At 45.1% G+C, this 14,983-nt stretch overlaps 1 protein-coding gene across 7 annotated transcripts in view; it reads right to left on the bottom strand.

Moving 5' to 3' along the window:
• Positions 1 to 1,321: 1,321 nt before the first annotated feature.
• Positions 1,322 to 14,983, bottom strand: part of nSyb (neuronal Synaptobrevin) — a 34,875-nt gene continuing 21,213 nt past the window's right edge. For 2 of the 7 annotated variants that reach the window (XM_089573825.1, XM_089573826.1), the window contains exons 5-6: positions 14,217 to 14,268; positions 1,322 to 3,581 (exon numbers count right to left, since the gene is read on the bottom strand). In XM_089573825.1, the coding sequence (XP_089429951.1) occupies positions 3,541 to 3,581; positions 14,217 to 14,268 (93 nt within the window). In that variant the 3' untranslated portion in view covers positions 1,322 to 3,540. The other 5 variants (XM_089573828.1, XM_089573829.1, XM_089573823.1 and 2 more) reach the window with 3 other exon arrangements.

Consider the following 14,983-nt stretch of genomic DNA (forward strand, 5'->3'; position numbering starts at 1 on the left):
GGCAGAGCGGGCCAGGGATCAAACATAGGCTAATGGCATCCTAGTCGAAAACAGGAAGAAATGGGCTTGGGCAGGGCATGTAACACGAAGGCAAAATTTAAGGGTAACAGAATAGATTCCAAGGGAAGAGAAACATAGCTGGGGGCGGCAGAAAGGTAGGTGGGTGGAGGAGATTAAGAAGCTTGCGGGGATAAGGCGGCCGCAGCTGGAACAGAACAGAGTTAATCGGAGAGACATGGAAAATGTCTTTGTCCTGTGGTGGGCGTAGTCAGGCTGATAATGATAGCTGCTCTTACGCGGAGCTCTCAAACTTTCGGAGAATTAGTAGCAGTTGCATCACCGCCACCACACCGGGCCTTCGAGGTGCAAGTACTCAACAATACAGCTCAAAACTTTCCACCAAAACTATGCCTCATTAGAAAGGTATTCACTTCGTGCGTCAAACATACGCTACCAAGACGGTATAGGCACATGCTCTTTAGAACTATTGGCACTACTGCTGTATTATGCAGCAGAGGGCTATAACGAAGTGTGTACCTTATTCGCAAGTAACAACAGCGGCAGTATAAAACGAGTTACCAGCATTCGAACCCCGATTACTTCGAATAATGAGTACGAGTGAGCAGCACTGTTTCACTTAAGTTCACCCGTGAAGAAACAGTACTCAAATTTATAGTTCAGCAGAATGTAAAGTTGGGCGAGTTGGAAGCTGTTCATGATGAAAAAGGCAAACAAAGCGGAGACAAGGAAAGAAGACAGCAGGTGCTTGTCCTGTAGTCTTCTTCCCGTTTTGTTTGCGCCCCCCTTTGCCACCAAATTTTTTAACTTGCAAGAAATAGTCGTATTCATTTGCGAGCGCAAATTGATCCCTTATAACTTCTGTTGATTACAGGTGATCAGATTCAAGTTGTACTGACAGTATAGGTGCAGATTTATGGGAAATTCTTGGTGGCAACAGTGCTGTCTTCACAATGCATATCTTCAGTGTTTTTCATCAAACAGGAGTACCAGTTAAAACTTCTCCGTACAAAAATTTCACTTGGGAGAGAGAAAAGCACAGCAAGGTGCTGCTGTGTTCGTAGCACTGTTATTAAATAATTACAAAGGAAAGCATACACTGCCTCTGCAGCCAAAATGAAGACCTTGCAATTTTACTTTGTTTTCAGAGAAGTCTTGATGAAAGAGAGATCCTTGGCTTCATTTTGGATAGTGTGTTCAGCCTACTGAGGGTGGGTCAGGGATTTAATTATCAAAGTGAAATTACCGTACCCATGGCAGAACTGCTGGGTAGCCAGTGAAGAAGCCACGCTGACAACAGAGAAATGATTCAAAGGCTAGTGCTTTTATTATTCTCTCCCAAGACTATCCTCGCAATATCTTAAATAATCAACGTCATCGTAACACCACGCACCAACTCTCACATTCGTCAAATTAAAAAAATAAAGAAAAATCAGAGAACAGAGCAGTACAACAAGTGTGAAACGAGGAGCGTAGACACCAATCAACCACGTGTTGGTTACCCTCCAAAATCATCCGACCTCAGACAGAAAAAGATATGCGTACACACGCAGGCGCACGCTACCCATATATGCCTCTATATTTATACACATTTACATGAATAGTTTTGTCGTAATTGCAGTTAGTTATACGCAGCTATACAGCGGCTGTCAGCATTTTACCGTGCCGGAGAAGACTCCAAAAGTGACAAGCGGAGAGAAGAGCAAATACACACAGACACACACAAACACATGCACACGAAAGTGAGGAGGAGAGTCGGAGGACACTCCACCTCAATGGGGACCGGTGGGGAACTGGAATGGCTGTGGGCGCACGATTTCATCCCGAAGATACGTCGTGTAAGCTCCTCTCCAGGCAATAACGCAAAGGTCGGATGGGCTGCGGGGCAACTAAGAGCACAATGCACAAGCGGCTGACATCGGGGGCCACCCGAAATAGCGTTGGCCCATCAAAGAAAAAGCGTACAGTCTAGTACACTACATGAGTCTATTTCACGCTGTCCTCAGTTGGTCTTAACTTGCGGCAAGCACGAGAAATGGGCAATCAGCCAGATTCAACCTACCAGAGGTGTCAATTCCGGAATGAAAATGAGAGACTCTTGTGCCTGTGGTTTCATCTGACCAATGCGCAACACGCCAACCTGAGCCACACAATGAAGGTACCAACTACCTACCAAAATCAAGCGCTGGGTACCATGCCTAGAACGTAGAGTCAGACCAGTACTCGCAATAACGGGTGTTTTGCTATTTTTGCCAGCACACACTACGCATAAGCAGTGCAGGCTTTTGGACGTCTACATAGCTTAAGTGTATAACCCTTCCATGGCTCCCCCAACGAGAAACAAAAACGAACAAAGCTCTCTCAAATGTGACTCCAGAAAGAACAGTGGAATGCCGTTCGAAGCACGAGTGTGCATTTATGATGCCCCAGCAAACGGAACACAGCATGCTCAAACCAGGCTTGCACATGCGGCAGCCGCAAATGCTACCGATATTCTGCCTCCGACGATCAACAGCTTCTTTCATGATTCAGGTAAGTAAACGGCAAATCTACACCAGGCAGACGCAGCAAAAGCCAGCGCACCCGACGGGAGACCTCCGACGTTACATTCAACCTTGCTAGTCACTTGGATCAACACACTGGCTGCACTAGTGATGCACTCGCCCATGAAGCGACCTACTACGTGCAAGCATTATAGACTGCACCTTCTTTCTTCCTAGGCAGGGTAGCGAAAAGAACGCTGTTCACTGCAGCCATGTTCACTATACCGGAATGGCCCAACGAACTTGCACACAGTGCCCGTGTATACAGACATGTGCAAGCACAGCTAACGCCAGCAGACCTGACGAGCTTTGCCAGGCAACCGCAGGGGTGAACCCAACTCCCTTCTAGCGAACACTTGTAGCTACGTTATTTATGTACATGCAAACACACGCACGAAAGGAGAGGCCACAATATTACAATGCTGGCAGTCTTCGAATAAATACAACTCAGCCGTAAGAATAAATGTGCTCTAAATCAAGTGCCTCACGCACATACGTACTTGCATGCACACACACGCACCCACACAACACACATGAGCACAATCACACAAACCGACACACACACTCATCACAAGCAGAAAAAGAAAATCTGGATTCCCCGCATCAACATCGTACACCAGTCCAATTCATTGCAAGCCCTGGAAGTTGGACTATAGCACAGAAGCAGCAGCACGAGAGCTTGAATCTGAATACCGCACATATGCAACAATACCTAGACAGGATAACAAAGCCTGGCACCGCGGTCGAGGATTTCTTTTAATTTGTAAGACAAGCAGTGCAGAAAAAAAACCAAGGCAGGAAGCTAGAAGAGTCACAAAAGGAGTCTTCGATGATTTGTTAAAGTGCTGACTGCAGGTGACAACATAAAAAAAGAAAACAGCTGCACACCACTCTCACACCGGTGAAGATTAGAGGTGGGGAGAAAAAAAAAAGGGAAACTGCAGTCTCTTGATCCAAGGCGAGAGAGGGAGAAGGACGATTACTTGGTCTTTGTTGAAGAGGTCGAAGTGGATGCATACACTGCAACAGAAACAGAAATGCAAAAAAAAAGAAACAAAGGCAAAATAGGCAAAATAAACGCAAGCAACAACAAACCCCCATGAGTGCCCCAAGTTCAACAATAGATATAACATTTGCGTAAGGTGAAGCTAAGTAACAGTAACTGCTTGCACAGCTCCTCTTTGTGAAGTAATGAGGGTCTTGCTTTCAGGAGCTTTGAGAGTCGCATGCGGAGATATGTTCTTGTGATCGGCACAACAAAATAAGAGCCCGCATTCTCTGCATGTTGCACCAGGGTGTCAGTGAAATGCCTTCACCAAGAAAAGGCAGAGCGTTACAACTATGTTCCCAGTTTTCTTACGAAGCAACTAAACATGGCACGGCAGGCCCATGAAAGCGGTGCAATTTTACCACCTGCTCATTAAACACATACACCATTTTACACAGCGGTTACCGGATGATCATCCATCAGTTCATAATTAAAATGCCTACATTGTGCTGCCTCGTGGGCGACCACCACATAAGCAGTCACTTTACATATGCAGAGCAGCAATCTTCAAACCAAATGGCTCAGCACAGTTATATGACAGCCTATATTGTTACACTGGGAAACTTGAAAATGAGAACAGTACCACCTACTGTGAACCAGCAAATTTTGTGCAACGCTACAAACCTTGATTCAATTGTATGCCAAGCATGCAACCCCCACCCCTGCTTTGTTCACGACATGGGAGTTATTTGAGGGGGGCTCACAATGTCTACCCACGGTAGTACGCAGCAGAACGGCACAACTGCGTAAAAGAATGTCAATACCCCCCCCCCCCCCCCCCCCCCCCTTTCAGCAGTCACGGGCAGAGAGCATCATATCTTATTCCCCTCCACTTAGACCCCAAGAACACATCAGCAAGTAGCATAACGCAGCTGCAGCTTATAAAAAGACAAACTCAGCTGCACAGAGTTAACAAGACCATAATGAAAGCATGTGAAAACAAAAGAAGCAGGGCAAACAATACACTGCAGAGACAGACACGCTGCGCCACGGCATGTTGCACTCGAGGGAAGAAACCATTTCATCTTCAGGTGACCCGCTGATGATGCAGCGATGCTAAAAGAGTGGGGAACCTGCTTGATGGACTGACGCAGTCTTGTGTGGCAGAGCGCGGCACAAAATAATCAGGCGGAAACGGTTTTCTTGTCGGCTTTTGTGCGGTCCTCCTTCCTCGACTTCCTCCTCTCGGGCTGCGTTTGCCCCTTCTTAGCCTGTCGATGCCCACACTACGTTTTTTTTCAGCGGGGAAGGGACACGGGGAGATGACCGGGAGAAAGGGAAAGAAAACAGGGCGTTGTACCAGAAGCATTCAAACCAAAGTGGAAAGAACCCAACCATAGCAAACTAAGTTCAGTATATATCACCTTCAGACATGCTTCACTTAAAGATGTCTACCGCATTTTGTGAACCACGTGCTTCTTACCATACAGGCATGCACAAAAAGATAAGTTTGCCCTCATCACCACAAGCAATTAGGCCCACCACAGCTGGCAACTTAGAAGGTTACAACTGTTACATTTCAGCCAAGTGTGCCGTCAGCTTTACAAGACCCTTGGCCAGTCTCGAGGTATGCAATAACCGGAAAAACTAGGAAAAAAGGTACAAACGAAGCCTTAGAATAATTTTACGTAAATGCCAGTGAGAGTACTAAAGTGCCACTGCCATCAGCTGTAGTCTTTACATGCTTTGATTTCTCAGCTCAGTTTAGCGACATATGTCTGGAATTGTTTAGCAAGCTAAATGTTAGTAATGAAGCCAAAGACCATCCCACCAAAGCAGTAAATCTTGTTTAAGGCAGGAACAAAATTTGCCCTAAAAAAAAAACTTAAGGCCTAAACCTACAACTTCCTCAACATGCATTTGGGATAAGCAGCTAAGGACTAAACTAAAAAAGGAATAAGGGTTAAGGGTTTGAAGGAGGCAAGTACAATGCAGCATTGTTTAGATGACGGTCAAGGCCTAAAACTTGATGGCGCACTTTGCAACATCAGTCTTGACTTGGGATATCGAGCTTGGCAAAGCATTAGTCAGGTTCGTACACCCTGACAAACAAAAAAAAAAGACGATCACTTTGTGCACACCAGGTCCTGCGAATGAAGACATGATTGCGCATACAGGTATGCAAGGTTTTTGCCACGTAAAAACCATTAGTAACGTCAAGTGCGAAACACACACAGATGCACATTAATGTCATTTTCATGCAAGCCGACAAAAAAAAACACCAGCTGCCACAAGACAAAAAGCAACTGCACTCAACAGCTTGTCACCAGTTTTGACAAATGTTTCCGACAACACGGACAGAGGGGAGAAAAGATATCAAAGAGGTCAAAGCAACAACCAGCATTATGTTCAGCCAACATATGAAGCGCACACATACACCAAGCACACACACACACACACACACACATACACAAGTAAAGACTGCACAGTCAAGAAACCGCAAATACAGGTTCTTCTTCAATCATTTGCCGACGACATTGCCTAGAGGCCACCAAAAAGGTGCTTGTGTCGAAGTGTGACCCCATGTCAGAAAGACCTACGACTGTCTTGTGGTGCTCTTGAAATAATGCAAGAAGACAAGGCCTGTCTATTGTTACTCGAAGAGAGAAAATAAAAACAAAAAAGCCATGTACAGTGCTGCTCCTGATCACAAATATGCACTCTGTTCCTCTAACTCGAGCCCAACCTACACACGCCACACCACTCTGTTATCCCAATGAGAACTAGGTATGCAAGGAGTAGTTATTTCAAATCAACACTTTAAAAGCAAACATGAAAGTGTCCTCCTCGCTTTTACAGGAAGGGGAAAAAAAAATTTTCAAAAATGGGTCTGCTCTGCACACAAGAAATCAGATACAACATAATAATGCACAATCGTGGATGCTTCAATTTTCTTTTCAGCCCTGCCTGAATGGGAACACAAATGCCACCCGCGAGTCTTCCTAGCAGCACCATCATTTCAAGCAGAGAGCAGCAGTGCTGAACAGGGGCTGTAACAAGCTCAAAACTATTATCCACTGCACTCCAACTGCAAACAGAGCACTGCTGACGGCCCGCTGATTCGCCCTGCCACCTCTGCCTGAGCCAACTGTGAAGCTTGCAAACAGCCGACTGCAGTCACAGAGAAGGCGTATTATTGCTGCCATCAGACAACACAAGATATGTCAATAGGAGACTCCACATAATAAGAGTACGACACGAAAAAAAAAAGGCAAACACCTAATTAAATAGCTAGCTAATGTCAAAAAGCTTTTGCAGGGTTCGAGAAACGACGAAAGCACTCCTGCCTAACAATGAGTCCACAATCCTCGAAGAGAATAACAGGCCACTCTCCTCACTTAAATGTTGCCACTGGGAAGCAGTCATCACAGCGAGCAGAGATCATTGCCCGACCAACGGCTCACTTCGAAGGATAGCGGACAAGGCGGCAAGAGATCACCTAGTAATGGCAGACTTATACCCACAACGCTGTGACTGCAGTCGTGCTGTTTCGCACTCAAGTAGTCCTCATGATGAACACAGTGTAGCACTGTTGCAAAGGACAGGGGGAAGGTGCCAAACAATGCACAAAGCTCGCAAGAGATCTGAACGAGGAGAAGACCAGAGTGTGGGAAGGGGAGGCAGGAACAAAGAAAAGTAGTGAGAGCAAAACGAAACGTTCCTCAAACGTTGCAGACCACAGAGAAGAAGCAGCAGCAGCAGCAGCAGAAGAAGAAAGGGCCGAGAGAACACTCTTCGGAGTTCTTCAGGGTGCTCCGTGGCAGAGCCGCCGCTTCTTACGTCATGAACCATGCTGTGCACACATGGCCACAACATGACAGCGGACGGCATTGTGAGACATGTTGGAAGTGAAGGTGAGAGATGTGAGAAGGTCAAGGGGCGGAGAGAGAGAGAGAGAGAGAGAGAAAGGCACAAGGACAGTTATAGGCAGAGAGGAACCAGGGTCACAATGGGAATGACACGATGAAAAATGTGGGAAAGAATAAAGCAGAGATTGTGAGTGCCGCAGGTGAACAGGTGATAACACACTGATCCAAGAAGCCAGCTAAAGGAAGTTACGGTAAGCAATTTTTCTTTCCATGCAACTCTGCGATGTTAAAGTTGCACTGAAGAGGAATCTGAACTTGTCTTTTTGCCGCGGGAACTCGATCTACACGTTCCGAGCTTTCTTAGAAACCTCGATTTATTGCCCTGTGTGGCCGATTTTCCTAATTAAATCGAATTAACGTCCGGCTCCCGCCTTTTTTTTTTAATTCTGCCTCGTACGATGGGCGGAGTCGACCAACGCGTGGAGTGCCTTTCACCCAGTCCCGTGGCGGCTTGCCGCTCTGCCATCGGCGGAGTGATACGTAGTAGGAAATAGTCCACGCCGATTTTTATTTCTGCGGGCTTATTTTGCGGCTATATTATCTGCGAATGAAACTATTTATTAATGGAAACCTAAAAAACAAAATAAAGCGAAAGCAAAGCCTCCACGAAGCTGGCTGAAAGGCACTCCACGCGTTGGTCGACTCCGCCCATCGTACGAGGCAGAATTAAAAAAAAAAAGGCGGGAGCTGGACGTTAATTCGATTTAATTAGGGAAATCGGCCACACAGGGCAATAAGTCGCAGTTTCTAAGAATGCTAGCAACGTGTAGATCGAGTTCCCGCGGCAAAAAGATAAGTTCAGAATCCTCTTCAGTGCACCTTTAAGGGCTTCAATGAATTTCTAAAATAATGAGCCTCCGACAAACTCTGCCATCACGAATAGAGTTGCAAACACATTAAGCTTTTATGAAAAAAAAAGTTAGTTGACTTCTGGCTTTTCTTCAAGCATCATAGCCAACCAACTGATGTCACACACACAATGCTGCAAGAGACAGGGGCACAATATCGTCCGTGAAATTCCCAAGACGTCAACTGCATAGAGCTGGCTATAGCAGCAAGACTGGCCTGCCTATCCATGTGTGGCAAAAAACACTTAAGGGCACCAAGAAATAAACAGAACAAGTTGTGGAATTAGGCTGGTAATAAAAAGACTATGCCCAATATTGGTGGAATCGAGCGTTCCTATACCAATAAAATGAGGACTTACATCTTTAACATAGAAAATCTTATAAGCTGCTGTGATATTCTGCGATGTAACTGCCATTATCTGCGCATCTTCCCATGAGACCACGTGACAATGAAATGTGACAAATATGTTAAGTGCATGTTTTTTCAGTTCTAACGGGTTCTGCTCTCTTCTGTAGCAACTCAAGACATAAAAAATTATAGAAAAAAATGGCGCTTCTTTTGCACTGCTGAATTACAAGTACTCTGAGTTGCTGTTACTAGACTGCATCATAGCATTTTCTCTGTCAGTTGCAGCAATAATTTGGTTCATTAATTAAAACTGTCTTGACAAGACATGCGTCAGTGTGCCATAATGACTTTGGTTGGTTGGTTTATGGGGTTTAAAGTCCCAAAGCGACTAAGGCTATGAGAGACGCCGTAGTGGAAGGCTCCGGAAATTTCAACCACCTGGGGTTCTTTAACGTGCACTGACTTTGGGTACAGAAATAAAAGCCTAAGTTGAGCTACACTAAATGTAATTGCTCAGCCAGCTGATGCCATATTAGTCTGATTCCTCCTATTTTTAGGCATGCAATTGCCCTCACGCTTGCCAACCACTTGCCTAACACTAACTTTGACAAAAATGAAGGATGTGCAATATATAAAAAATGCTCAGCATTATATTCATAACTGAATAAAGTACCAACTAGCCATGATATCTTCGCTTTTGTCTTTTATGTTAAGAAACTGAGTATTTGTATTTTGCCACGTATTAGGCACCCCCCCCCCCCCCCCCCCCTTTTTTAGCAAAATAGCTATCTCAAAATGGTGGGGGCGGGGGGGTTCAATTTATACATGGAGCAGACATGTTTGCTGGATCTAAGGCAGTTCCGGCCGAGTCGCAGGTAGTACGCTCTCCATGTCAGCGCCCACTCCCGCCAGCTCCATGAGTAAAAAAAAAAAAAATTCACAAGCAACACTGTTTAGCTAACAAAAATTCAAACTACGTGCCATATCCCTGGCTCACGCGTGCTGGCGGTGGCTTTACTGGATGAACAAGGAGAGACCAAATATCCAATTGAAGTCCCTTGCTTTCTGTTCCTTCCCGAGTGAGTCACGCCAGAAACCAAAACTACAGAACGACTCGTGGAAAGTTCCGTTTGCCGCTTACCCGGCCAGTTAGCCAGGCCGCTAGTGAGCCACTGTGGAAGGCACGGACGGTGCGCTGCTATATCACCTTTGATCTCCATTCGCCCTGAAGCCCTAGCCTTGAGATTGTGCATTTGTTGCTTTGAGCTGCGTGCTCTTCGCGATGTGATCCTGAGAGGAGTATGCTGCCAAAGCAGCATGGAAAAGCTGAACTTTGAAGCTGAATTATTCTCGAAGTCTGTTTATACGTGGCAATACACAGTAAAAGCTCAGCAGCAATTGTGTCACTAAGTGTTGCTGTATCAGAGGCCAGCTAGTTTACATTCACCTGTTCATCGGCAGGCACACGTTAGAGACAAATGTCACACACACTGCTACCACACTCGAGTGTGAAGACTACCAAGTATGAGAGGGATGAAACGGAGGACATGCACAGTAGAAAAAGGGGGGAAAGGAAGAGTGCATTGCAGGTGCTCGGCTCTGTGCAACTAAGTGAGAGGAAAGGAAACCTAGCACCTAGTAACCATGCTCTAGGGAACCCTCACTATGATACGATGCAACGGTAAGGAAAAACTGCAGGAGCCAAAATCCGCACTACAATATGCAATGCAGTCTGAAATGAAAGAATGCATGGTGGTTGGAGAAGGGTCCTAGCGAAGATGCGATGTGCGTCCACTCTACTGAAAGTTCTGCGCCCTTCTGCAGTTCCAGAAAGCTCTTCTCACACGCTGCTAAATCACTTCGAGCAAGAAAAGTTTACTAACGTTACAACATTACCATCGGTAGCATGAGGATGAGGCCCAGGTGAAATACCTGGGCCTCATCCTGTGCATCTACTAGTACTAACTGCCACAAAGATGCAAAGGCCATGAGCCCACTTAAAGGTGCACTGAAGAGGATTCTGAACTTGTCTTTTTGCCGCGGGAACTCTATCTACACGTTCCTAGCATTCTTAGAAACTGCGACTTATTGCCCTGTATGGCCGATTTCCCTAATTAAATTGAATTAACGTCCGGCTCCCACCCTTTTTTTTAATTCTGCCTCGTACGATGGGCGGAGTCGACCAACGCGTGAAGTTCCTTTCAGCCAGCTCCGTGGAGGCTTTGCTTTCGCTTTATTTTGTTTTTTAGGTTTCCATGAATAAATAGTTTCATTCGCAGATAATATAGGCGCAAAATAAGCCCGCGGAAATAAAAATACTCGCGGACTATTTGCTACTACGGACTACTACGTATTACTCCGCCGATGGCAGAGCGGCAAGCCGCCACGGGACTGGGTGAAAGGCACTCCACGCGTTGGTCGACTCCGCCCACCGTACGAGGCAGAATTTAAAAAAAAGGGCGGGAGCCAGACGTTAATTCGATTTAATTAGGGAAATCGGTCACACAGGGCAATAAGTCGCAGTTTCTAAGAATGCTAGGAACGTGTAGATCGAGTTCCCACGGCAAAAAGGAGAGTTCAGATTCCTCTTCAGTGCACCTTTAAGCAAAGGCAAAAGTGGCCTTTTGTTTTTGCCACAGGAAACGTGCCATGTAACAATGCTTATGTAAAAATAAAATGAAGCGGAAGGCACCAAGGGTAAGGATATGTTTCCAATCTTTGTCCCTTCATCAGCTTCACTAGATAATGCGACTGCCCCACGAAGAGTGAGGTCCATGTCCAAGAACCGTGACTCGAAGCTACTACCTTCTTTCATTACCCCTAACAATCAAGCTTGCTTACCGACCCCATCTGTCCTTAATACACCAATCGCACCCTTCCAGAACACGTTAGAAGCTAAGCGTCTGCAAGTGCCAAGAGTGAGCAAGTCATGTGACTGCAGCAAATGGTGAAGTAGGCAGCAATCACAAAGTGTCCAAGTCCTTTGCACAGCTGAAAATGCGGCCAGATAATCGCATTACTCTTACAAGAATGCTCACCTCATTGCAGACAACAATGTACTACCAGAGCACTTTTCATTTATAGTGCAGGTTGCGACATGCCCGAGTGCTACTTGTCTTCGAAAGAAACACAGTATAAATTCAACAGCCAATGTAACGAGTGCGCCCAACGCACATCACACGCACAAGTCAGAGGCTCGACAAAACGTAGCTGGAATGAGGCAGGCCTTCAGCACAAAACAATCACATCAAAGGCAGCATGCAGCACGAAGACAGGCTTGGACACTGCAGTGCATGCCCAGCAAAAGCAGACTTCACAAAAAAAAAAAAAAGAAAGACTTGCCACCAGCCAAAAAGACACGAGTACTTCGGATTCAAGACAACCAATGGGTTACACCGCTGCTACACAGGCATTTTTGATCCTGATCAAGCTGGCCTGCCATGTGACAAGTGAGCCGCAGCAAATTAACGAGTTTCTGACGAGCTAAGCCTAGCCAAACTGAAAAAAATAAGCTGCTTGATATTTCAGCACCCTTTACATCTCTAAGTTTCATTTTCAGCTGGCATTTGTTTGCCGAGCGCAGAGCAGTGGGCAGCCCCTTGATATGGAACCGGCATGATGTTTAGCGAGATTGGGCTTGACTGCGATTGAAATCTGATGTGTAGAGACACAGGACTGGCACAGAGTTTTGTTTTAATCAACCCTAGCAAGACAAAAAGTGCCTGTGTGACAGTGGTCGTAATGCCTGTGAAGGGTGTTATGCTTCATTAAAAGCACCTAAACGTGATCCACGTTCCAAGCAGGTTATCCTAGGCTGAAGATATTTTCCAGGCTCTCTATGCATGCCAGTTAATCAGCACACACACAGGACTTTCTGCTGTTGAGTTCTTGAGCTTTAAAGTGAAGGATGGTCAGTTCTTTGCATGCTACGCGTTTTCTCGAACTTTCTTAGAGCAGCCATGCAATGTAAGAAGAAATAACTTAAATCCTTAGAAAGGTAATGTTCCTAATGATTATCATAGAAGGCAGAGCAGCGCTAGCTACAGTCCCTTACAAGACAATGGCACCCCAAACTTCCTTCTCAATGATGCTACTGAAACATCAGGTAAAGTCATGAGGACTTTTTCCTCTCCTCAGGCATGAAGGTCTTGCTGCACCAAATTAGGACTTCGTCAGTACTGGCCAAGGCAGCATTACAGCGCAAAGACTCGCGCTACTTTCCTTGAAAGACCGGTAAATTACCATTACAGTAATCTGAGTCAGAGTTGAACCCTGCTACAACGAAGCTGATGATGATCCAAATGGCACAATAGCAGCTTGGCTAAACAGTGCCACCGCTGTGGCTTAATGGCAATAAATTTGTGAAAAATTTCATTGAAATGAAAAGATTTGTGAAATCTGCTTAGAACAGCAACTGGCTAGACTTTGATAGTGCATTATCAATTATATTTCCAGAACTCGATCAGCTTTGGTAGCTTCCGCAATCTTGAATCAGCATCATGGCGTGACCTTAGCAGTGTTCTGTTGCACTGCAAAATGTTCGCCATGTGGACCGAGAAAATTTCCCTCCTTAAGCTCTCACATAAACTGTGACAGACTCCACAGACCTGAAAAGAGTTTTTTTAAGTACCTGCCTCCCTTTCGAAATTAAAGAAAAATACAGATTCAGCTCAAAAACATTTTGGTCAAACCTTCACTGCGAGGCAAGGTTTCATGAGATAGAAGCAATCAAGTCTGCAGGTACCCTACATACCTGAAAATAAACTGGCAGCCTAATGTTTTTCACACTGCAAAATTAGTTTGCAGCATCAAACTTACTTAGCAAAAAGCATTGTTAAAGCGGCACTCTGCTTTAAGAGCTGTTAGCCGTGGGGGGAATTTCATCACAGTTTATAGTTATCTAATGGAGAAATTGAAAATGCCCTTTGCAGTAGCAGAAATTCAGCTGTAGCTGCATTCGTTGCAGCTGGGACAACACTTTTTTCCACAGATTTTCGGCTTTCAGTCCTGGCCAAGGAACGCAAATTAAAGTAAATTCAACAGAAAAATTGGGGCCGCAGCTTCTTTTAATGGTTTTTGTGCAATGTGCTTTGAAGTTACAGAGCAATCCTACTGACCCGTAAGTTACAGAATACAACGTTACTTCCCTCAGTATATGAGAAGATTGAATATTTGCACAATCCTCCAAACTGCTACAACACATTATGGTAGCTGAGAGCTCCTTTGTAAGTGCTCGGCATGTCACAGCCAGAATAAAATTTTTTTTTTGTTGGGTCAATTTGCAAAATGGAATATTAGGGCAAAGTAAAACAGTAAAAGCTGTACAAAACAGATTGTAATGAAACAAACATTGAGGGAAGGCAGTAACCCCCCCACCTCACCCCCCATACAATATACTACATGTCTATCTGCACGAGATTTCTACAAAAACTAAAAACCCTGTATGCTGGAACCTCATAAAAACACCACACAAAACAAATTCTGGCAAAACTGACAACAAAACATAAAAGGAGCAACGAAACCAAAAAAACATAGGCTTACCAATAATGATAATTATTATGATTGCAATGACACCAATTAAGATGGCCCACATCTGGAAGTCACATGAAAAGAATGCAAAAAACATCAATCAATACCTAGCCCCCCAAAACACTGCACAGGTCAGCAATACAACTCAGGAAAACACCCAAAAATAAAATCCCGGTCAAAACCTGCACTTGGAAGAAAGGCACATTACACTGGGTGACTTAAAAGGAATATCCAAATCGGGCACTGTAGGTATTTGAATAAATAAATAAATAATAAACTTTCTGGCTGGCAGCACAATGAGGGAAATTCCAAAAGAGGCAGCGTGCACCGTGCAATGACACTAACTGCTGGCAGCAGCAGGCCATCGTGCCGACCAGCGCACGAGCAGGAAAGTGTCGTACTCACCGATTATAATCACTACAATGACTACACCAATCCCCACCATAATGGCAATCATCTGAAGATGTGTGCATTTCCCAAAACAGACGTTTGCAATGAGAGAGAAAAGAGAAGGAAAAGGCAGGACAGGGAGAGAAAGATGTCAAGCACTGACCTACTTCATTTCACACTGTTTCAAGTCTACCCCGCCTTGGGAGATCTCCTAAACACAAAAGACATATCACACTGTCTTCAGTGAAGAAAACCAAGGCCTTGACCGTAACCAACTGGAGCGGTGAAGCTAATCTGATGTGGAAAGAGATCAGCAGGTCAATCGGGTTAATCTAGTGAAGTACACGTTAACTGCACTAGAGTCACACAGCTATCACACGCATACAGGC

The sequence above is a fragment of the Amblyomma mixtum genome, chromosome 2, assembly GCF_055824585.1.
Source record: "Amblyomma mixtum isolate Tamu chromosome 2, ASM5582458v1, whole genome shotgun sequence".
Lineage (NCBI taxonomy): Eukaryota > Metazoa > Arthropoda > Arachnida > Ixodida > Ixodidae > Amblyomma > Amblyomma mixtum.